Source organism: Mixophyes fleayi, chromosome 5 (genome assembly GCF_038048845.1).
Source record: "Mixophyes fleayi isolate aMixFle1 chromosome 5, aMixFle1.hap1, whole genome shotgun sequence".
Taxonomy (NCBI): Eukaryota; Metazoa; Chordata; class Amphibia; order Anura; family Limnodynastidae; genus Mixophyes; species Mixophyes fleayi.
In genome coordinates, this window is record NC_134406.1 from 257,696,566 (window position 1) to 257,721,937 (window position 25,372).

At 36.4% G+C, this 25,372-nt stretch overlaps 1 protein-coding gene across 1 annotated transcript in view; it reads right to left on the reverse strand.

The window, feature by feature from the left end:
* Positions 1–25,372, reverse strand: part of CSMD3 (CUB and Sushi multiple domains 3) — an 853,424-nt gene that overhangs the window by 356,251 nt on the left and 471,801 nt on the right. The window contains exons 21-26 of the mRNA XM_075213978.1: positions 20,625–20,840; positions 19,919–20,107; positions 10,053–10,222; positions 3,688–3,844; positions 2,135–2,326; positions 889–1,015 (exon numbers count right to left, since the gene is read on the reverse strand). Coding sequence (XP_075070079.1) covers positions 889–1,015; positions 2,135–2,326; positions 3,688–3,844; positions 10,053–10,222; positions 19,919–20,107; positions 20,625–20,840 — 1,051 coding nt within the window. The remainder of the gene's footprint in view (positions 1–888; positions 1,016–2,134; positions 2,327–3,687; positions 3,845–10,052; positions 10,223–19,918; positions 20,108–20,624; positions 20,841–25,372) is intronic.

A 25,372-nucleotide genomic window follows, 5' to 3' on the forward strand; every position in this document is an offset into this window, starting at 1 on the left:
CAGTAAATGGCTAAACAAACACATAGGTGCAGAGACTAATCAAATGAAATGAAACACAAACATTTGTTTTGTTCCCCTAAAAATTCAGTGACAATCTTCTTTGCTGCAGTGGACTAAATGGAAATTAGAGAAATAAGTTATGCGAGTAAACGGGCACAGATTTAATATAGTCGCATGCTAATGAATTAAGTATTATAGTCTGGAGTGGTCTATATACAATTAGCCAATCAAAAGCAGCTTGATAGTCCTACTGATAGTCATCATTATCATGACTTGCAAGAGCTGAGCCTCCTTAAATAGAATATCAAAGAATGCATCAACATTTAATTGTGAACACCCCCTTACTGCAAGTGGCCTACGTCTGCCCATCCCTGTCTATTCCTCATTCCTCTTTTCCAGGCTTAAGGAGTTGCAAGTCAACAACAGGCAAAAAAATCTATATGACCTACTCATTTTTGTTGGGTTTTTGCAGTACGGAAATTTGTACAACTCTAAATGAGACCCATGGTAGGTCATGTTACTCATTTAATTTGCAGGTGGAACACATTTTGTGTATTTTACTAGGCATGTACATTAAATGGAACACTCTAGAACACAGCTGGAACGCATTTTGTGCATTTTAATATGCAAACATTAAACGAAACGGAGATGCAGCCAAAATGCAGCCAAAATACATGTAAACCTACACCTGTGTTACAAATCCAATCAGGTGCATTCAGTTCTACATACTCTACGGCTGTTAATAAAAACAACAAACTAAGTAGGACAAGATTAAAAAGTAAAAAAAAATGCTAAAACAGATGAAAAGACAGTAAAAACAATGTGTTGAAAAAGTCAGAAGTGAAACTTAAAATCATCTCAAATGTAACACAATATATAGTGCTTTACCTTACAATATTGCCCAAATCCACTTCGATTACCCACGTACAACGTAAGTTATTATCATATGGAAAAGGGTATCCAGGTGATAAGATTCTGCCAGATGATTCTCCTTTGAAACGGCCACCACATTCAGCTAATATGAAACATATTAATAAACACAATAAATGGGGTAATTGATACAGTATAAGAACTCTCTACAAAACAGAAAAACAGTGGGACATTTACATATTAAAGCTAGGCTCTAACATGAATCCCTTGGAACTGGTGATTTTGCACTAAACTGAATATGGCTTAAAATAGACTTGTTTGTGTCCTTACATTTTTTAAATATCAAATTGTATGGATGCCCTTCTGGAAAATTCTCTTTATAGATGAGCACAGTTGTTTAGAAATCTTTCCCAAAATTAATTTTGCAGTTCACAGAGGTGTAAATTTCTAGCAAAACACTGTTTGAGTTCCACTTTTGCTCCACCATTCCACACTGTAGCTGTAAATTTTAATTTTGTGGAATTTAAAGTCTATGAATAGAGCTGGATTCATGACATTCAATTAATTACTCTGTGTGGTATTTTTGGGGTAGGACTGGGAAAGTTAAACTCCTTCGGCAAAACCCATTGTTGATTTTTATTGAGCGGTTTTGAACATTTTAAACAGTTTTTAAAATGTTATTCATTTCTAGCCCTTACATGTGATTAGCATGTATTAGCTGTCTTGGGTCTCTAGTATAATAGATAGTGACAGTTTTACAAATTTGACCCTGCTTAGGCCACATTAATAATGACTAACTGCACACTATAATGTATTATTCTATAAACTAGGTGAAATTTGTAACCAAATTGCCAGTAAACTGTATTTACATTGTAGCATCTACATAGCTCCCAACTGTTCTGATTTCAGTGGGACAATCTTGATTTTAGGGTTCTGGACCGTTGTTCCACCCAGGGACATGTTTGTCCTACTAGAGGGAATGTTGGGGGAAGGGAGGTATGTAATGGGCAGCCTAGCGCTAGGCAGCTCTCTGGTTCCTTGGTCACAACTCTGGTGCACCCTGGGCACGCCCCTTTTGTGATGTGGCCCTGCCCCCTGTCCGCTGCTGGGAACAGACATGTTGGGAGGTATGTATCTACACCTTAATGGTTAAGGGTTGATACACTTTTAGGTGCAATAATATCTTGCCAACATAATGCTATTAGTAATTTTTGATAGGTAAAAAGTAAAATGTTTTAACAAAGTAAATCATAACAATAGTTACCAATACAAGATGGCAGAGGATAATCCCACGCTCTCCTTTCTCCAGTCATGCACTTTAACAGGCTGCTTCCATGCAGTGTGTAACCTGGGTTACATCCATATATAATAGTGCTACCGGCAAAATGTCCCTGGTCACTGATTTTGTATCCAAATTGAGGCACTCCGGGGTCCTCACAATGTGACAGTTCAAAACCTAGGGAAAAGAAAAAAAAACAAGCAAACATCAAACATTATGATCTATACAATGAGTCACACAAAAACACTTAGAAAATAAATTATTTATCCATCTTGTAGTTGTGTTGCTACATTAACCTTCAATTTTTAAAACAAAAAAACAAATTTGTCAGTTTAAAAATACATATGAAACATTATACCAAACAAAGCTATTCCTATGGTTCTGGTGCAGTATGTTAGCAATTGATGGTTACAGGTCTTGTATTGTTGTTTGGCAAATTAAATGGTGAAGATTGCTCTAATGAATTCTTGACATATTGTAATGACACAGAGACATCATATAATTGTAGCAGCACATTAAATAAATAATTTACATAACACTTTGGTTTCACAAATAGTTTTCTCTGTCCAAAGTAACCATTAAGCATGACAAACACACGTTCCAACTCTTCTTTAATTATTCAATGACAAGCTATAACCGTACATCTGCGGTTGCATAAAATGCATTATATTCCTAGAGAGCAAAAATAACATATAATATACTACCGGTACATTATTAAACAGTTTTGATTGCTGGCAAATAATTTAAAATTCAGTGTTAAAAGTGGAAATGTTAACACTTATGCCATTTATGATTTTTGAATATATTATAGTAAATGAACAAAATTCTATTTTGCTGTGCAGTGCTCATAGACAGGATCAACTAAAGAGAAATTCCAAGTAAACAACAATTTGTTTAAGCAGTGAATGCCCTACACTACTAGTGGTAATAGCTACTTGTAGGGGGGAGCAAAGAGGGGCTTAGCCTGGAGAAATCTCAATATAGCACAAGGCTGTCAGACAGAAGCTTATTGGACAAAACATGACTGTGTTCAATCACCATCTGTCTAATAAACTCACACAGGGCTTTTTGTATATTTAAATTTCTCCAGGTCATCATGCCTGGAGCTTCATCCCTTGCAGGTGGGGAGGCAAGGGCGAGAACCCAATGAACGCATGCGGTTCTAGCCATGTACTGCCACAGTTCTACTAGTTGGGGTAGGAGTGTTCAAGCTTAATAGATTTTAGAAACAGAGGCAATTGCCTATATAGAACATTTGTATGCACACGCATTTTGCTTTGAACTGCTGTAAGCCAATTGTAACACAATAGGGAAGAGAGAGGGGCCGATATCTACACTATGAAGAATGTTGACTTGGGAGACAAAGATGTTTGAATGGTAGACATGGCTGGATGCAAAATATAATCTAAACTGTAAATATTTTTTTTAAAAACTTATGTTTTCAACACATAGATGGTATATTATATTTTTAAACAAAACCAAGGATAACCTGTAAACAATTGCATTGACATAACCATATTTGTAGAAAGAGAACTCACTGGTATAAACCAACTGAAAACCTTCATCATTCACTTCTGAGTCTGAGTTAAATTCCAGCCACAAATGATTGGATGTACTACTCAGTGTCAGTCCCCTCAAAGATGATCCTGTAAACGCTCCCATTAAGTGAGCTGTATTGTCCCTTCCATCATATATCTGCAAAACAAAGGAACACCAAAACATTTAAAATGTTACAGAAATGACTGAAATTTTAATATACAGTAAAGATGGGCATGTAAACTCAAGAGATGAGGCCAAGAACAATTGTACTAGCAATGTTTGTCTTTTTGTGTAGGAGAATTATTAATGTTAGACAATGATGTGACCATGAGTAACCTTCTATATTTTAAATATTTTATGCTTAGCTAAATGTTTCCACTTTACTCTCTCTCATTCCTCTGCAGTAAATTGCTGTGTTAGGAAGGAGGCACTTCCTTAACCAAACTGAGATAGTGACATACAATTTTGCAGGTGGCCTTTTCAGAAAAGCACTTGGTGGCATGTGATTTATTCAGAAGGGAAGTCCAATGATTATTATTAGTATTACTATAATTATTTATAAGGTGCCATAAAGGTTCTCACATGCCGTACGAACAGCATATAGCAAAACATTACATTAAATTGCATTACATAAAATTATATAACAGACAGCAAGAAATTGTGTTATGGGGCAGAACGTGGTACCAGGTACGGCAGAGCATCGCGCTATAACTTGATAAAACAAACAGATTAGAGTCATGTAGAGCAGATGAGGAGTAAGGACAGGGGAGGGGACAGAACAGGGAGCAAATATTCTGTCCTATTTTAGGTAACGGAGGAGTCAGAGTAAAGGCACCCCATCTAACTGCTATATAGTAGACACGGTAATTAGGTTGAGGGTATTTTAATCATATAAGCATCCCTTTATTTAAAAAAACTAATTATTACTGTTAATTTGTTTACATAGCGCCAGAAAAGAGAACAAATGTCATTCACATCAGTCCCATCCCTATTGGATCCTTCAGCCTAAAGAGGAGTATTGTATTAGGCAGCATGGTGGCTCAGTGGTTAGCACTTCTGTCTCACAGCGCCATTTCCCGACCATGGCCTTATTTGCATGGGCTTCCTCCGGGTGCTCCGGTTTCCTCCCACACTCCAAAAACATACTGGTAGGTTAATTGGCTGCTATCAAAAATTGACCCTAGTCTGTCTCTCTCTCTCTGTCTGGGAGTGTGTATGCTAGGGAATTTAGACTGTAAGCCCCAATGGGGCAGGGACTCATGTGAATGAGTTCTCTGTACAGTGCTGCGGAATCAGTGGCGCTATATAAATAAATGATGATGATGATATTGTAGTTATCCCAAAATGAACTCACGGACACAAATGCACAATAGGAAAAACAATTAACTACGCTGAATGTTTTTGGAGTGTAGGAGGAAACTGGACCATCCATAGAAAATTCACTCAAATATACATACTCCACACACACAGGGTACTATTTAAGAATCAAGCTCCTCACCAAAGCACTGTCAGGCAGCAATGTTAACCATTGTGCCACCGTGCTAAAAACTGTGCCTCTTTCTCTCTTTTTTTAATCTAGTTGTATAGGTAATACATCAATACTGTAAAGGAATAAGCAGTGGCAAAAATAAAAGCAACTTAACACATATAAAATCCTTGAAGTTTAACATCTATAATGGGCAAATCCCATGAAAATTAAGTTGATATTAATAACATCAATTATCAATTAGGATTTCAGTAAAAAAAATATATTGTATAAAGATACAACAAAAATACTAGTGAAGACGCTAATATAAAACAGAAATTAATTTTATTGTCTACTTTAAGTTTTATTGTATACTTTAACTTAATTTGTAAATAAAGTCTTAACATTTTGAATAAATTCAAATGATTAGTTTGCCTTGGGGCATGACAGCAGAACAATGGAAAGCAAGGAAAGATAAATTACTTTTGAAATGAACTTGGAAAAGGGCCGAAGTTGAAGACAACTGTTCTTGAAAAACTAGTGAAGCAGCACACGGGTTTGTGAATGCATTTTGACTAAACCGTACTGAGAATCATTCAACAGAGAATCAGGGCTTCTTATCCATCATTCAGGAGAATTAATTACACAGTGTATGTTTAAAATGACATCTAATATCTTGTTAACTGCTTGACTGGAGTATTTATAGGATAAAATACAGTTGCAATTATTCATTATTGCAATAATCCTGCCCACGCAACAATCTTTTGGGAGAAGTTGTAACCTTTCTTAGAGAGCACTCAGGTATTGTCTAATACATACATATAAGCAGTGGTTGAAGTGGAAAAGTAGAAGAGGCTGTATGGAAAATGTAAGTGAATGATGTTTGATAGTTTTATAATGAAGGCAGTAGGAGAAGTGGTGGCATGGCATACCATAATACACCGGCCCATTTTAACCATTATATACATGTATAAAATAAAATCTGTTTAAGCTATAAGGGTCATCAGCGGTTGTAATAAGACAATTGTGGGCCTCATTGCAAATTTTTTAAGGGCATCCATGTACCGCCCAATGGGGTAAAACTCACATATACACATGGAGCTTTTGGCAATTAAGGCTGGTATCCCTCAGTTGAACCTCTGCACTTCTGGTAGTAACGTCCTTGAGCTTATCATTCAGCTGTGCACATACATAAGCTCTTGCCATCAATTCACTTTTTTGGATTGCATCTATGCCAGTTTTTGCGTAACCATGTGAAGCAAAACAAAAGTCCCTTTAAACGCCAACCACTTTTTGATCACCTGTCCTGTCCAGGGAAGGCTCATCTATGTCTTAGATGGAAGTGAGAGGACATTGATGCTGCTTGTGCCACAAGTGTACATTTTATTATTTTATTTATATTGGCTTCCTGTGACTTTAAATTCACTCTTTTATCTTAAAAGTGCCATAATGGTGTAAAAGTCATCATCAAGTTACCACCACATCAAGGGACGTGTAAACATCGGGTCATTTCAAATACAAAAAAAAGTTATGCGGAAACCGGGAATATCCCAAAATTCATGGTTTCAGCTTGAAATAGTTCATTAAAAAAATATTTTTTTTTGCATTTTAGTGCAATATGAGGTGCAATCCACATTCAGAAAGGGAAACCCTATTACAACTGGCTCGTCAAATCAGAAGGAATAAAACCATGTGCCTATTCAAAAAAAAAGGCAAAACCAGACCCATAATATCACAAAAGAAGTAACATTGGCCTTCACTCTTGCTTATAATATTCCTCAACCACCCTCTTAATCTCCCTAGGTTACCCTATTTCCACCCTCTACGCAGATAGCACAAGACAACAACCCTCTGACCAACATAGTTGTGTGACGGAGCATACAGCCCACTAAATACTTTGTAGCCTTTGCATTCTAGCTGAACCAATATTCAATATGATGTAGCACTTACCCTTCTGTATCAAACCATTGTCCCATAGATTGTAAGCTTGTGAGCAGGGCCCTCTTACCTCTCTGTATATATGCATTACCTAGTATTGTTTTATTACTGGTTTTATTACTGTTTGCTTCCAATTGTAAAGCACTACGGAATCTACTGGCGCTATATAAATAAATGTGGATGATGATGATGATTTTTAAACATCAAATAAATCCAATTTTAAATATTAATTTACTGTCTTTTAAAGCCTGTGTGTTATTAAAATAATTAAGAGGTTTATACTTTCCAGCATGAAGTCTATTCTATTCTTTAGAGAAAACAGACAATGCTTAGGAGGGTGTTGTTTCTTTATCTCACACCCCTCTGGGGCAGTTTTGGGATCAGAGCTTATGTCATTGCAAATCTCCTCTGTAAAAGACATGCTCTGTACAGATTGTGATTTGGTAGGTTCATTCACAGTCTTTTTGCCCCATAACTAAAACTCATTTCATACAGAGAATAAGGGTTGTAGAGGTGGCTATAGGTATAAGCTAAAGCTTTTATTATATGCTAAATTCAAGCAAATTAAATAATTTTACCAATTCAAACAACAAATATTGACTGCATTGCCTGCTTTATTTATCAGCTATGTTATTATAATGGCTGAGGAAAAAATATTCACAAAATCTTTCATTGTTACTGGCAGCTAACCATGAAACAGAGATGAGCGGTGCAATTTAAAACTTACATTTTAATTAGTGTAAATTAAATTAGTTTGAGACAGATTGCAGAATGATTCAGCACTATTACTGGAGCCACCATATTGCAGAAAAGAAAAACACATAATCATAAACAGTATTCTGAACTGTATATAAATGTCAATTGTCTCCCTTGTTTGACTGATGCTTTGCATCCTAAATAGTATCCGATAGAAAGAGGGTTGCTTACCATGCCTGGCTGTTATAAAAGTGGAAGGGAGGAAGATTTTGTGATACATGACCGCTAAAAGAGAAGATATGAGCAGAATGTTGTGATACAAGACCGTTATAAGAGAAGAAGATAAATGGATGTTGTGTTGCTTAATGTAATAAAAATAAGTAATAAGGATATTGAGATGTATGATGATGCTTTGCTGTTATAAGAGAAGAAGTGGGGATAATGTTGTGATGCTTGGCTGTTATAAGAGAAGAAGTGAGGATGATGTTGGGAAGCCTGGCTGTTATAAGAGGAGAAGTGGAAATGATGATGGGATGCTTGGCTGTTATAAGAGAAGAAGTGGGGATAATGTTGTGATGCCTGGCTGTTATAAGAGACGTGAGAATGATGTTGTGATGCCTGGCTGTTATAAGAGAAGTGGGGATGAAGTTGTGATGCTTGGCTATTACAAGAGAAGAAGTGAGGATGATACTGTGATGCCTCGCTGTTATAAGAGAAGAAGTGGGGATGATATTATGATGCATGGCTATTATAAGAGAAGTGAGGATGATGTTGTGATGACTGGCTGTTATAAGAGAAGTGAGGATGATGTTTTGATGCCTAGCTGCTATAAGAGAAGGATGATGATGTTGTGATGCTTGGCTGTTATATGAGAAGAAGTGAGGATGATGTTGTGATGCCTGGCTGTTATAAGAGAAGTGAGGATGATGTTGTGATGCCTGGCTGTTATAAGAGAAGTGAGGATGATGTTGTGATGGCTGGATGTTATAAGAGAAGTAGGGATGAGGTTGTGATGCTTGGCTACTACAAGACAAGCTGTGAGGATGATATTGTGATGCCTCTCTGTTATAAGAGAAGAAGTGGGGATGATGTTGTGATGCCTAGCTGCTATAAGAGAAGAATAATGATGTTGTGATGCTTGGCTGTTATATGAGAAGAAGTGAGGATAATGTTGTGATGCCTGGCTGGTATAAGAGAAGAAGTGAGGATGATGTTGTGATGCCTGGCTGGTATAAGAGAAGAAGTGAGGATAATGTTGTGATGCCTGGATATTATAAGGGAAGTGGGGAGTATGTTTTGATGCTTGGCTGTAATAAATTGAAAAATTAAGAGACGCTTATGCAGTAACTGGTTTCAGACAAGTCTGTAATAGTTAGGTGATTTGGCAATGACACTTTCAATGAAGCCAAGCATATGAATATGTGACCAAAACACTAAACTACTGACACTTTTATTACTTTTATTTACTTTTGTTACTGCTACCCACAGACTTTGCTATGTCTATATATTCAATACCTTACCAAATAAATACAAATTATGTTAGAAACCCAATTAGAAGCTCAGTGGATCTAATAGCTAAGACTAAGTTGAAAAAAATATGCAATAATTCTGTATCCTTAAATGCTAAACAATGACATTATGCTGCCAATTATTTTTTTTATTTTTTTTAAAGTTTAATTTCAAGATCGTTTTATTGAAACACACTAGGGATTCACATAATTCCATGTTTAGAACACAACAAAATATCTAATCATTTATAAAGAAGCCTGAATCCTGAACCAAATTCAACGCCTCATTTGCACATTAAAATTAAAAAGGTAGGGCATAAATGAATGCATGCTCAATATGATACACTCCTAAATTAAACTTAATTTTCTTGGAGTCTTCATTGAAAATCTATTGCTTGGTAATATTGAACAGGCACCGTACATTTCTTCATGGTAATTAGATCACTGGGGACTGCTTCTTTATTTATAGATAATAGTTTACCTAGTTAGAGTAATACGTATAAATCCCACTCATATTAATACATAGAAATATTTAATGTTCTCTGTATGGAAAAACCTTATACTAATTTGTTTTAATAGACAATTACAGAAAACGAAGTAAAAATATACCCAGTTAATAAATAACATTTTAACATTTAACATTACAATTTTCTCGGCAATCAGATACTTTTAAGCAACACATACACACACACCCATGAACGTATATTTGAATATTTTTTGGACATGGCTCTATCATATCTTTATCCAAGTAACCTACTTTAAGAACATCTTCTTCTGCTAAGTGAAACGTTCTGGCTGAAATATTGATTCCTTTCCCTGCTTGGACTTGAATGCTGTAAATACATTCATGATTATTTTCATAGTTCAGCGGGTAATTCGGAGACAGCAGAATTCCTTCATTACTTGTTGCAGATGCTCCACATTCAGCTGCAGATAAAGCACAAAGTGAGAGAGGATATTTTAATAGGTAGAGTTGTGTTCTTTAACTGCTTTTCCCAATGAAACGGTAAAACATAACTAAACACATTAACATAATTACCAACCTGATCCCTTTAAACTAAAGTTTTTAACATTCACAGCTAAAGCACAATGGTCTCCCTCAAGGGGATATAGAAATCCCTAAAGCAACATAAATGGTATGGTTTTGATGTTATGTAGTTAATGTTGACATTGTAAGGATAATAGAATAAATATTTTAAAAAAGGCAACAGTAAGCGCTTGATCACGATAATAATGACCCGACTACCAATATTAATTTATTTATCTGTTGCTAATGTTGATAGTAAGGCTAAATATTAAAATTTTAGCCCAGTATTTATTATAAAGGTCACCATATTTTTTGTAAGGAAATACATAGATTAAATGCAATTGTAATAGTAGTTAAAGAAAAGTAAAATATTTATTTAAGAGTCAACCAAATTACAAAGATCATGGCATCAAATATATGTAATAATATACTTGGAATATAATTAATAATAATATAATTTATATCACTGAATCAATGATAAATTTATTTATTCTTAATTATTGCTCACACCTTCCCTTCCCTGTTCTGCCTCTCCAGCCTTAAGGAGACATAAGTCATACTTGCCAACTCTCATGGAATATTCAAGAGACTGCCGAATTCCAGATAGGTCTCCTGGACTCCTGGGAAAGCAGGGTATTCTCCTGCATCTGCCCACTTCCTAGTGAAGTTGATCCTCCATGATGCAATTCTTGGGGAATAGCATCATTTTGGCTCGCCCCCATGGAAAAATTACACATTTGTGTCCTCACGTCACAGGGCGGGGCCAAAATCATGCGATTCGCCGAGGCCTATCCCCTCACACCCACCCCCTACTGTGATCTCCCGGAGGCCAACCTGGAAAGGTTGGCATCTAGGACAAAAGTTTAAGATGCAATCAAAATTAAGGGGAAATTTTTTGGTGTACATGCGCAGTGCAGTTATGCATATTTTATGCTAATACAACAGTCATATGTCTAACTCTATATGAGTCCCTATGAGTTTGGTTTTACCTTTTTATGGATCAACACAATTAGAACTTGACAGACCTGTTTTTTTTAATTAATTTTACTAACTACGCAACTTTGTATGCTTGCAATACACAAACAGGTTGTGAGAGGTAGTGCTGGTGAGCAGGGTATCTGTACGGGATAGCTGTCACGTTCAAGCTGCATGTTGCACGTAACCTGGTTAAGGTTGGAGTTTAGTAACAGAATGCTAATAGCACGCAAAACAGAATGCAAAATAGCATAAGGTAATTATGTAAACCAATCATCGGCAGAGAAAACAAAACTCCTTCCTGTCAAAAACAAAATACTGTAACCAAGTTTCCTATTTGAACACGCACAGTGTCTTCAAATTATAGGATTATAAACATCACAAATGTGCTTTTTAAAATGATGTACATAAGCTACTAATACTCCCACCCTCTGCTAATTTCAACCTCACCTAATCTCACTGTAACTTGTGTGCACATATGTGCAACTGTGATTTTTAGAAATATGTAACAGGAATGTGTTATCTATTCTTATAACCTTTGTTAGGTTGCTGTTCAGTGAAGCATAGTTTATGATGTCTTTTGAACTGGCTCTCATCTAGCCTGACATTTTTCAAATCAGCTGAACAATTAGCACAGATGAAACTAGTTTGTATTCTTTCCAACTATATCTTAGCATTCACTCTAAGGGGAGATGTGTTGGGGTTTTTCTACACTGAGTGGTTTGGTTTCAAAAAGTTTAAGTAAATGCACAGTTAACTGACAAACAGGGAGGAACCTCTAATGCCTGTCAGTAACAAGCTTTCCCTGCTGCAGCCCGCCATGACACTTCTTATTTTACTGCACTGGATATTATTAATTAAATCTTTGTTATCTATCTTTATTTCCCTACTTCACACTTCCATCTAGCTGCTCATCTCTCTCTCTCTCTCTCTCTCTCTCTCTCTCTCTCTCTCTCTCTCCCTCTCACCCTCTCTCCCTCTCTCGTCCTTTCACTTGGCTCTTCTGCTTTCCACAAACACTCTCACCTCTACTTTCTCACTGCATCTCTTTTTCCCCTGTGTTATATGCAAGCTAATTACTGGTCATATAAAACTGTAGATATGGTTTGTGAATTAATTTATAGTAATAGCTTGATATGGCTCAGAGGAGCTATGTGTACAGTGAGATGTTAAAACCTGAATACTGAATCTAAATTAATGTGCCCCTCTATACTCTCCAGGAGGTGTTTGTAGATAAAATAACCCAGACCCATGGCTACAAACTAGGGTCCTGTATCAATTTATGGCATAAGTCGCAAAAGTTGAAGCCTTTGAAATATCTCTGCAAGGACAGTGATATGCAACACACATCTGGGGGTAAATGTATCAAGCTCCGATTTTTTCAGCAGTTTCAAATGGTGGTTTTAGTCCCCAAGTCGCCAGATGTATTAAGATAAGATTTTTACTCTGATTTTCAAAATCGCTGGTCATCTCTGGCGATTTGCTGCAATGTCAAACACTCCCATGTTTAGTTAACTCTCCCGTGTTTAGCAAACTCTCCTGTGTTTAGGTTAAAAATCCCATAGACAACACGCTGCTTCCTAGCTGCGTGATTAGTAAACACATCACTGTTACACTGCCTATCTATAGAGCCGCAGGTTCCGGCGGCAGTCAAAAGTTTACAAATAGATAAATATTCAAATAAAAAAGCATGGGGTCCCCCCATCCGACCACTATTAACCCTAGTGCTGTCAGGAGTTAATGGGGAAACCCCATATACTATAAATAGAGCTTGCACCTGTGCTAAACTCATTGCATATCGGAGCTTGTACTGTGTACAAGCTGCTTAAGCATCGTCTGTCATCATCTTTTTTTTTTTTAACCAAGCATGTTCCGGTTTGGAATACAATTATGGGGGCCCTTCTGGCCTGAAGAACAGAAGATATTTCCAAACATGGACAATTGGAATACAAATTATTTTGGGACATGGTTTACAAGCATTTTTGGATTAAGAGCTGCAGACAACAGATGAAGAATTCAAATTGGTAAGTATATTGGGGTTTTATTATTTTTAATAAATTTATGTGGTATGAATGAGGTTGTTTAGTGTATTTATTGGGGTTTTATTATTTTTATTAAAATGTTGTGGTTTTAAACAGGGTGTTGTGGTTTTCTAAACATTTAGTTTTGTGTGTATATGACTATGTTGGCACTTGTGGTTCTCTAAGTGCCAGCAAGACCTGGCTGCCATGGGTATGCTGATACCCACACTGTTAATGGAAACCGGACATAGCTAGGACTTGTAGTTCCACAAAGTAAAATGGCGTCTGTTTGTTTTTTTACCTTATTAGCGCTTATATTACCCTACTACCCACAGCCCACAGGGGTAGGAAGAGCCCTAGTGCTTTCAGCACTGGGCTGGGTATTCCTAGAGGGGGGGCCCGCTCATTCTATTTTGCGGACCCCACTCCCTAGGGAATCCAGTCCAGAGCTGATCAGCCTGGGGTTGGTTTGTCAATATGGCAAGGGGACCCCTGCGCGTGTCCCCCTGCTATAGCGCCAACCACCTCGGCTGGTTTGCCTAGTGCTGGTTATGTGAAAATCGTGGTGGACCCCACGCAAATTTTTCCCTAATTTTCATGTAACCCGCAGCAGGCTGGCAGCACTAGGGTTAATAGTTGTCGGGTTGGGGGACCCTACGCTTTTTTTTTTGAACATTTATCTATTTTTAAACTTTTGTCAGCCGCGGGGACCTGCGGCTTTATAGACAGGCAGTGTAACTTGATGTATTTACTAATCACGCAGCTAGGAAGCAGCGTGTTGTATCTGGCGATTTTTAAAGCAAACTCGGGAGAGAGTTTGCTTAATCGCAGCTTCATATATTTGAGACTTGTATAGCTAGAGTGGCAAACAGTCGGGACTTTGATCTCTATAGATTTTGTAAATGGCGATTTTGACAGAAACACATCTCTAGCGATTTTACATGAAATCTCAGCTTCATACATCAGCCAGTTTCAACTCTCCCGAGAAAATCACTGGATCTTCAAAATCGGAGCTTGATACATTTACCCCCTGGAATGTCTCAGACATCACAACTGCTGAGCTAGGCAGCTGGGTTAGGTGTTAATGACAACCTAGTGGTATAAGGATACAGTAAAATGCAATATCATATTTTCTCAAATTTCATAATTACAGGAACCATATTTGGTATACAAAAGATGGGCAACTTCTGCCCAGTTGTGTGTAGGTAAAATCTTATTTGTAGACCAATCTGGAGAGATGTTAGTATAGGATAAATAAATCCTGACTGGAAAAGTGTTTATACGGAGGTCATAAACACCTAATTTGCATTTACACAGACTTTCTTGTTCTGATATCACAGGAAGTGGGACTGTGGACCCCTGCGCCAGTTTTAAAACTGCCCTGTAACAATAAGAAATTGTTCACTTTGGGAGTCAAATACCACACTGAGGAGTGTTCCATTATTCTGCTTCTAGCAGCAAACAAAAACTTGATTATTTGTGAGATATAATTTCTGTGTTTATACTTTTTATTTTTATAAGAAACTATTGCATTATATATTTATATGCCATTTGTTAACTGTTCTATCTTAAGCATGGTGGATTTATTTTCTATATTAAGTTACACTTAATAAAATCAGGTCTCTGTGTTCTTATAAATTCACTTGTCAGACAGCTACATAGTTAAAACAGGGAAGATCATTTTGGTTTATGATAACTCTGAGGAAAGTAAATGGTGATGGAATAGTTTTAACTTTTAAGGGAAAACCGAAGGCTTCCTGAGTAAGAGTCTCTTCAGAGGGAAACCTTGGCGGCGACATAATTGGTAAGGTAAAGTTTGTGTGTGGCATAGACAGGAATGTTTTAATCATTTATATACAGACCAGGTGGTTGTTTATGATATTTTTGATTAACCCTTTGTCACGCAGACATCACGCAGGCTCAGGTGAATGTTGGATCGTAACACGCTGTTTCTTCAGTGCTCTCCTGCCACTAATTCCACCTCCTACTATTTTTCATTGCCTTAATTCTGCACTTAACTCTGACTATATTGTACTGCATTGCCTTTGCTTTTGCCTTTGCACTGCTCTACCATACCATTGCTTTGCCATAATGTTGGCTTGTTGTTGTTTTACCACTTATTGCATTGCTGATTACAGACTACATTGCCTCTGTCATACATCCCTTGTCACCAATCGACTTCCACACAATCAAGGCCCAGAAACCACCAGGGCCCCTGCACCTTTTAGGCTCATGCACCACCCTGGACCCTCAAGGACTAATACCACCTAGGTCTCTGAACCATCATGACCAAATCTATACCTCTCTACATCATGGCTGTAGTGTCTTGCAGACCTCCTTTAGTCTCTCTGTAGGGTGCTCTATCCTATCTCTCATGTCTGGCCTCTCTCCGTCCTCCTCTCTGTCCCTGTTTTGTCTTATTGTTGTTTTTTATGCCATGCAATTTATTCTGTTAATTGCATCCATGCAGTTATTATTCTGCTTTTCTGTACCCATTGTTCTTATCTGTTTGTACTTATGTAATTTTGCAATTTTATTGTATGTGCTAATCACCTATGTATGGCGCTACAGAAGCCGTGTTATGCCTTATAAATAATAGACAATAATATTTATAATTGCAATTACATTTTTAGACCTGGATTGTGTCTCCAATACCCTAAAATGGCCATTTGCTCACTGCCGCGAGTTCCACAATGATGCTATGAGTATCTTCAAAGAGAAAGTTTTAGCAATGTTGAAACTCCTCTTCTGCACTGAGAGGCTCAGTGTTATTAGTAAATGATATAGCAGCATGCACTGCCTACAATTGTGTTTGTCAGTGCTAGGAATAAATAACCAGAATGGGAACAAATAAAATATAATGCCCATTATCAATGATAAGATTTATATAACTTTCCATAAAACATAAAAAGTTTTCCTTGTCCAAAACTATTACATAATATTAGGCAGTGGTGCTAGATCTGGGGCCCCAAGTGTCACTTACCATTCTTCCCCAAATGTCACTTGGGCATCTTTTTGGGACCGCAAGTGGGGAACAAACCTTACTGTGTAATTGCTCTGGGATCACAAGTGTTACTGTACCATTATTCTTCAGTTATCCCTGAGTCAATGTTCTGGGATCCCAATTGTCACAGGTACATTGTTCTAGGAAAGGTGGATCTTAATACAATGTACTGTATATCTGAAAATCAGTGGATTCCAAAACCAGATTCTGGTCCTAACCTTCAGGTTACATATCTCTGACATAGGGAATATGTATTATTATTATTATTAATTTTTATTTATAAGGTGCCACAAGGCATCCACAACGCTGTACAGAGACAAACAAATTACAATACAATGGGAGACAGCACAGTACAGTAAACAGTAAGCACAGCAACTCAGTAAGCTCAATGCACAGCTAGAGAGGGCGGGGAAGGGGGAGGGAGGATTTGCAAACGACGGGGCCCAAGAAGGAGGGCGCGGAAGACAGGGAGACCCCCAGGGGGGAGGAGGGAGCGAGAGTGGAAGTGGGGTGGAGGACCCTCAAGGAGGAGGGCAAAGTAGCTGGAGAGCAGAGTTAGAAGTGGTGGAAACAGGAGGAGAGATGGCCCTGCTCAGAGGAGCGTACAATCTAAGGGTAATTACAATCTAATGTATATTACGGAAAATTAAGTCAGACGGCCATGGATGATAACAAATTTTATAATGATGCACATTTTAATTTGAGACTAATAACATTGCTGAAAAAAATAATAAGATTACGTTACTCTGAACTTGACCTCGCTCAACCTGGCACCACTTGTGAAAACACATACAAATGACCTTTTCAGATATATTGTACCATCCTATCAAGCTGATCTAGAAATATAGATTTCTACATATATCTCCATCTGTGATAGCTATTTCTGGCTGCTTGCATATCAATATGAACTTGGTGGAAATTAGAGGGTTAATTCCCCTTATTCCATAAACAGAGTCATCTTGGCAGCCATGCCAGGATTTAGCTGAAGCTGGTTTTGCAACCAATATGATCCTAGAATCTTGTTGTATTCTAGATCTGTACTTGGGGTGACAATGAATGCACCAAAATTAAAAGCCACATGCAACCTGAGCTCAGGCTGTGAGTGAGAGACAGGACGTCTAGGAAGAGGCCTGTTACTCAGCTTGGACCTGGTAAAAGAAAATAAAAGTGACTAACAAATACACCATAAAGAGGCTTTTATAAAAGAGATAGTGTCAAAGTTGATGACACAGCTAATGACACAGTCAAGAGAGAGATGACATATCAGTGAAACTATTTGCAAATTGCGATTAAAACCTGTATGCCAAAGTAGAGAATGCTAGCCAGGGGGCTAAGATATATCATATATATATTTCAAACTGTTAGTCATGGTGTAAAATACTATATAATTCACAGTTTCCTATTTTGGCTTTTCTTTATTTTCCTGATGACACCACAGTTGGACAGTAGTGATTACTGTAAAGTGGTGATCAAGCTAAGGTACATACTGCCCCTGGCTCTTCTTTACCTGCAGTCATACAGAGTCTGGAGTTGTTTGAGGACATTAACTTTCTATTTCCACTGTCTCATTTTCAGTGCATTTAGGTTTAAAGCTTCTCCCTAAGATGACTTGCCTGTGGGAGAGTTCAGTAAAGAGATCTTGTACAAAACTCTAAAAAAGACTGTTATTGATTATAAAACTGTACTTCTGAATAGTGTACCTGAAGAATCATGCAGTTTTTTCTAATTATGTGTAAATTAAAGATCAGATTTTTCTTATTGTAATTTGGGATCTTTAAAAAAAGCTCCACAGCAGAAATTCCATACAATTATGCAGTCATAGTTCACCAATTAGTCCAGATATAGATGGAGTATGTTTCTATCTATCTATCTATCTATCTATCTATCTATCTATCTATCTCATACCTATGTATCTCATATCTATCTACCTCTCTTATATCTATCTCTCTCATATCTATGTATCTATCTATCTAATATCATATCTATCTATCTATCTATCTATCTATCTATCTGTCTGTCTGTCTGTCTGTCTGTCTGTCTGTCTGTCTGTCTGTCTATCTATCTATCTATCTATCTCATGTCAATGCAATTGAAAACATACATTTACACAAGTGTTTAGATTTAAAAAAAAGAGATCAACTTCCTGTTTTGTTACATATATATGTTTAAAAAAAAACACAGGTTGAACCCACTGGAAAACACATCTAAATGCACATTAAAACCATTATATCAAAAACATACATAAAGAGTTTTCTGTGCATTTTTACTTGTGTTTCATATGTGTTAAAGAACACATTGCAAATGTCTGTGTGCCAGAAGTCATACACAGAGTATGTTGCTCGCAGATTGTACATATAAATGAAATTTATGGTCTTTCTTCTTTATTTTACACTTTCAAATTAAATTTATTTACTACAAATGAACCGATAGAAGAATGTAGTACACTTTTCAAACTGTATCCTAAGATTCATATTTATAATTTACAATGTAATTATATAGTTGAAAAGAGTAAAATAATTTATCAATAATTAAATAACAACTGGGATGGGGTATGGCATAACGGTGCTGACTACACCGACAACACTTACCCTGGCATCTTGAGTCCGAACGGATGCTTCCCGACGAGGATCCATGACAACTGTTCTGTGAACCGACTTCAACCAATCCCGATGAAGGACGACGCCGGCGGGACTTATTGACATCAGTGACATAGGCAACGCTGTTAACGCTGCTTTTAAGGGGGTAATGTAAGTATCCAGCTATGTATAATGTACAACCTTTTCTAATGTACATTTTACATACCCACATACTTACATTGCCCTCTTAAAAGCAGCATTAACAGCGTCGCTTATGTCACTGACGTCATCAAGTCGCGCCGCCGTCTTTCTTCATCGGGATTGGTTGAAGTCGGTTCACAGAGCAGTCATCATGGATCCTCATCGGGAAGCAGCCTTCCGGACTGAAGATGTCTGGGTAAATGTTGTCGGTATAGTCAGCATAACCACCGAACAACTGTAGGGACTTCTTCACACTTATTAACTGCTACGTGTTATTCTGCCACTAATTCCTTAAAAGTATATAAAAAATAGTATTGGTTGTTGTTTATGGGCACTTTCTCACCATTGCATCCTAAAATGTTAACATGTCATTTAACATTTTAGAACTGGACATGATCTCTTTCTCATGTGTTAACATGCAATGCCAGTATCATAGAAAGCGTCTGCAAATGCACAAAGCGTAAAAAGTGGATTCAAAATTTGTTAAAAATGCTAAAATTACAAAAACATGTCAGAAGCATGTTGTTTTCATGCATTTTACCAGTGCATATATGGGAATGAGCCGTACAAGATCACAGTTTACTTTTGGTAATTTTTTTTATTTTACTTTGCATGTGACCAAGAACAAAATGTAAGTTTAATTTTAACTGACATGATATAAATGTAACCTTCACACAAAAATATCTAAACAATACAAAAGCTAAAAAAAAAAAGTTGAAGAATTAGAGTTTTGTCAAACTGATAAAGACAATATTGTATTAATTACATCTCTGAACAGTGACTACACAGACAAGCAAATGAAAGCAGCTGACCACGTACCCACACACCTTGGCAGAGGTGCACTCCACACACGACGCCCACCGCCAAGACAGATAATTTCATGCCCTCCATCAAGACGATATCCAGATGTGCAGGTAAAAGTTACCAGGTCTCCTACTCCAAAATGATTTCCTTGTCGTCTTCCATACTGTGGGACCCCTGGATCCTCACATGGTTCAAGACTGTATTCTAACAAATCAAGCACATTAATATTATTATTATAATTATTATTATTATTAATATTAATATTAGTAGTATTATTAGTATTAATATTATAAGGATTATTATTATTATTATTATTATTATTATTTTTAATGCAATTTAAATATTTAGCAAATATTTTACTTAATAAATGATTTTGATAGACCAGTTTCATTAATGTAAACCCAAGTGAAATATTTTGTTGTTGCTTATTAAAATGACAGAAAAAAAAACAAATCAAACACAATATTACATAAATAGTTATATTGTTATAAATATTGCGGAAAAAAATAATTACTATTAACATTAATATTAAAAAAATACAGATCGATCGGTATGATTAATACAATGTGAAATATATTTCTAAATGAAATTACATAAATAACAATTCTCATATAACGTAATTATTTTCTTTTGTAATAACTATCTTTTTGTTTCATTTTTCAATTTTTAAACCAAAAATGTCTATTAAGTTTTACATACTATGCTGACTTAATTTCCTTACCAGAAAAAGTAATGTTGAATCCTTCATATGATATTGAAAAATCTGAAATAAAACGCAATTGAGCTCTGAAATTTCCATAGAGACCAGCGTTAATTGCTGCAGGGAGCTCAGAGCTGGTGAGTCGTGCCAGCGGCTGGGTAAAACTCCCGTTTTCGGTGATTAGTAAGTAGTCATGAAGATCTTCCAGATGAAAGGTGTGAAAGGTGAACTGTACTCCTGTAATGTAAACTAGATTTAGAGACACTCATCAAATCATTAAAAATAATTCAATATCATATTGCTGAGAAAAATCATGTATTTCATTATGCACAAAACAGCTGAAACTAAGAACAAATATGATTATCTATTTTAAATATTAATATAAAAAAATTGTTTCATATATTAGAACACATATATGTCTATCAAATTTTACAGGAAATCTTAACCACTTTCACTGTTATTAGTTTTTGGAGAAATTCCAGTGGTCAGAAACTTCTTATATTCCAATCCATGAGTTTAATTATTATTTCCAAGATTAATTACATGACAAAGCAAATGGTGTAGAAAAGAGTGAGATGTCTTATGAGAGGAGATAAGGAGCAAGAGTCATTTTTGCAACAATGTAGTTTTGCAGTGTAGAGGGAATATTTCATTTGTTATGCATTCAACTGAGCTAGCTTACTATGCGTTGTAATGTATCTCAAAACAATCATGAGGATTAAAAGATCCTACAATATTTTGCAGAAATTAAATGCAGAGGGTACAGGGTGAAATTAAGCTTTAATGATTAGTTGTTCTGTAAAATATTGTAATAGATACTGGGCCAAATTCATTAACGAAAGTAAAGCAAAAAAATAGTAGCTTTGCACCTTGGCAAAACCATTTTGCATTGGAGGGGAATATAAATTTAAAATGAGATGGCAGATTTATAGTTGGGATAGGACATGTTAATAGACTTATATTATTTTCATAGCGCTAAAACATATGGCTGTGTTATCAGTAATTAACTGATGTCTATAGATTAGTTGGAATAAACCAGTACAATTTAGTAAGTTGAACAAGACTGTTGTGCAGGGCTCTTGTAGACACATAGTATTCCAGCATACACAGAGAAAACACTAACTTGTGTTTTTGTAACAATGATTACATTCCATTGATTGCTGGACTATGCTGCTTAGCAAGAGGTTTGTTTCACAAGCGTATGTACAGCAATTACAATTTTTCGCCTAGCTGCTCATGGCTTAAACTGGTGATGTTAAATTTCCCCATCTTCACTGCTCATCTCCTGCAATAAGTTGCAATAACTGACGAGATGCCAGAGCAGGTGAGCCCACAGCTGAGCTACAGAACAACTTAAAATGAAATGAGAATACAAATCTGATCAGATTATAGATTAAAACTCTTAAATTAAAATTAGTGGATTAAAAATGTATACGGAAACTAAATTTCACATTAAGCTATCCAGTAGAGAGAAAAGCCATGTCAGGGAACTGAGTCAAGGTCGGAGGTTAAATAAATGTATGTGGTTCTACTGAAGGTTACAAAGATCTTGTACTAGATTTACTAAAGGGTAATTTGGTGAAAATGTCGGTTTTCAGCATTTTTTTCGGTGGTTTTACTAAAGCCCAAAACGCAATTAAAACGGCCAGACTTTACATATTTCAAAACTACCACTTTACAAATCACCATCCCGATTTTAACAATGATGAACATACAAACCACCAGATTTACTAAGTTCGGTTTTGCAAAACTGCCATCCAAATGGCCAAAATAAAAGAGGTGGTTGTTAGTGGCTAGATTGCTCACACTGCATGGTGTTTGAGCTATTTTGCCATTCAGAACATAAGAGATAGCACCATTGACATTTAAATTATTTGGGCATTTATTCAAAAAGGAGCAAAATTAATTTAATACAAACTTATGGGGGATTTTTTTTTTTTTTTAAGAGGACACTATTATAGCATTATATTATGCGGGACATGTGAATATATAATAATATTAACTGATTGTTAATGGTGGATATAATTATTTATGTTGCACAATTTGGCATTACATAGTGCCGGAAATATAGAATAATCAAATCATTTTGTCCCCTTAATATAATAGGAAAAAAATTCCCCCATTATTCAAGATTAAATTAATTTTGCCCCTTAATCAATAAATAATGATTGCCAAAATAATTTAAATGTCAATGGTGCTTCCTCTTATGTTCTGAATGGCAAAATAGCTCAAACAGCATGTTTGAGCTATCAAGCCATTCAGAGGCAGGTATTAAACCAGTCCTGTCCTGTCTTTTGGATGGTGGTTTTGATGGCGGTTTTAACCAAATTGCCGGCGATTTAGCTTTTTCAATCTGCCACACATCACCATGAATTTTAAATCGCAGCCTCCAATCGCCCTATAGTAAATACGGCGGTTTGGACCACTGAATCGGCAGCGTTGTGTGACGGTTTCAAACCGCCACCAAACTCGATTCTTAGTAAATATAGCCCCTAGAGTGTACAGGATAGAAATGTACATTTGGGCAAGGTAAACATAAGACATTGGAATGAAACTCTGATGCCAGAGAAGAAGCGTAAATTACTTGAATTACCCAAGCATTGTTGGCATAATCAGTCTGTGGGAAGTTGTGGAAAATGCTAAGTAGGATAAAGTTAAATGAAGTGCAGTCTCAAAATGTAAAATAAACTTTATTAGCAAAAGAACTGGAAACATTGAACACATCTTTCAATAAAGGAGAGGTAGAAGAAGAACATGGACTTAAAGTTTACCTGCTGTCAATAGCGGAAGCAGGCATTTTGTTTAGCGAAAATTTTTTCATGAGAATGTAGAGCATCAATTCTTTAAGAACCAATAATATCCAGGGGGTAAATGTATCAAGCTGAAAGGTTTGAAAAGGGGAGATGTTGTCTATAGCAACCAATCAGATTCTAGCTATCATTTTATAGCATCTACTAAATAATTGATAGCTAGAATCTGAATATTCGGAAAACTCTCAGCTTCATACACTTACTCCCAGGACTCCTATGCTGCTTTTTCAGTAAAGACCTCACCACCATTAACACTGTGCTGCTCCATTTATTGCCCCAAATGCCCCCTTTGCTGAAAACCCCATTGCACTAGACCATCATGTTCGAAATCTATATCATGTTCTAAATAAAACAGGAAATTGATTGTAGATTTTTTAATGCTGGCAGATATGTGGGTCCCTATATTCACATTTCCTAAGCTTAACAGAAATATATCATTATAAGGTTCTAGAAGGAACTTAATCGGGAGCCTGCTGTAACTGACACCTAGATAATTGATAGGCTGATTGCTATGAATGTTGGAGAAGCCCACAATATATCTTTCTGCACTGTGCATGGGTGATGTGTACACTTCCTAGACACTGCTAGTTATGGAATGGTTCATGCACTAGTACGGATCACAAAAGCAAATAATATGTACACATCCACCAATCATTTTTTCCTTTTAAGCAAGTTATAGAAAATACAGAGCATTCATAAAACGAGGAAGCAACAGCCACTATAGAGTCATGTCAGGAAAAAGCTGTTAGCGATGTCTATCAAAGACATAAGCTTGAAGGAGGAATGATACAGAAAGATAATGTAGAGAGGTAATGGGCTTGTTCCAATTAAGGTTTATTTAAAGGTAACAGCTTTCACAACATGAGTGCTCCTAATCAATGTGATGCCATCAACTGCCTTGTTCTTCATGAAGCTACTTAATGCACTGTGCAATTCTCTTAATGGGGATGAGGCAAGTACTGCGAACAAAAGTATGCAAAGCTTGATACTTAGTAGCAGGGATGGGAGGTAAAGCAAACTCTAATTCCCTCTTATTTGCCTAATGACAACTATAACAGTAACTCTGATGTTAAGCATATACTAGCTAACAAAATGAATACGCTGTAGATGCCACTGAAATAAATGCAATGGTATTTAACATATACTGCTATTAAAATGAAGCTTTGCCTTCCTAAAACTTTTATCGACAGAGTTTGCAAGGTGAAATAAACAATTTTCTGATACATATGTATAAATGTAAATGTATCAAATTCTTACTGCTCTCTGATGACATCTAGCAAATAATCTGTCTGTCATAACTATCTTTCCTTGACAACAAGCAGGTTTACCCCTGTAACATAGCTGAAATTCTGCAAAGAGCGTGTTGTCAACAAACAAAGGTCTAGGACTGCAGAATGTGATATAACATGAGAAATTTGCATTAGTAAGTATATGATTATATATGTAGATTACTAATGTGTTAATTCCACCTTGGATTGCCTCAAGAAAAATATTCTAGAAATATTCTTGAGCCCCCCTTTAAAAGAGGCCAAAACAAAGATGAATACAAATATTGATTACATTGTTAGAATTTCCAAAATCATGGGGCCCATTTAGAGTTGGATGTATATCTGTTTTTTTCCCCTAAGATATGCATTTCTGTACAGTGCATTGACACCAAAAATGCATACTCAATCCATGTGTAATTTTATGTGTATTATTAACTTACGTCTTCTGCGTGTAAGTGTGGGACGATTATAGTGAGGGTATGTTCATGTAATTGCAACACATTTTAGGGGGCGGATCTGTTGCAGGTGATGGAGAGCTCGTACAGCTATACTCAATGATGATGACTGTAGCAGCACTGTCTAGTCACTTCTGATTGGCTGATTGCTTATTGACCCCTTCAGCTGATAGTACTAAAATCATTAGTGGCTATATAATATGAAGTTAAGGCCATCTATTGGCTTTACTTCATTG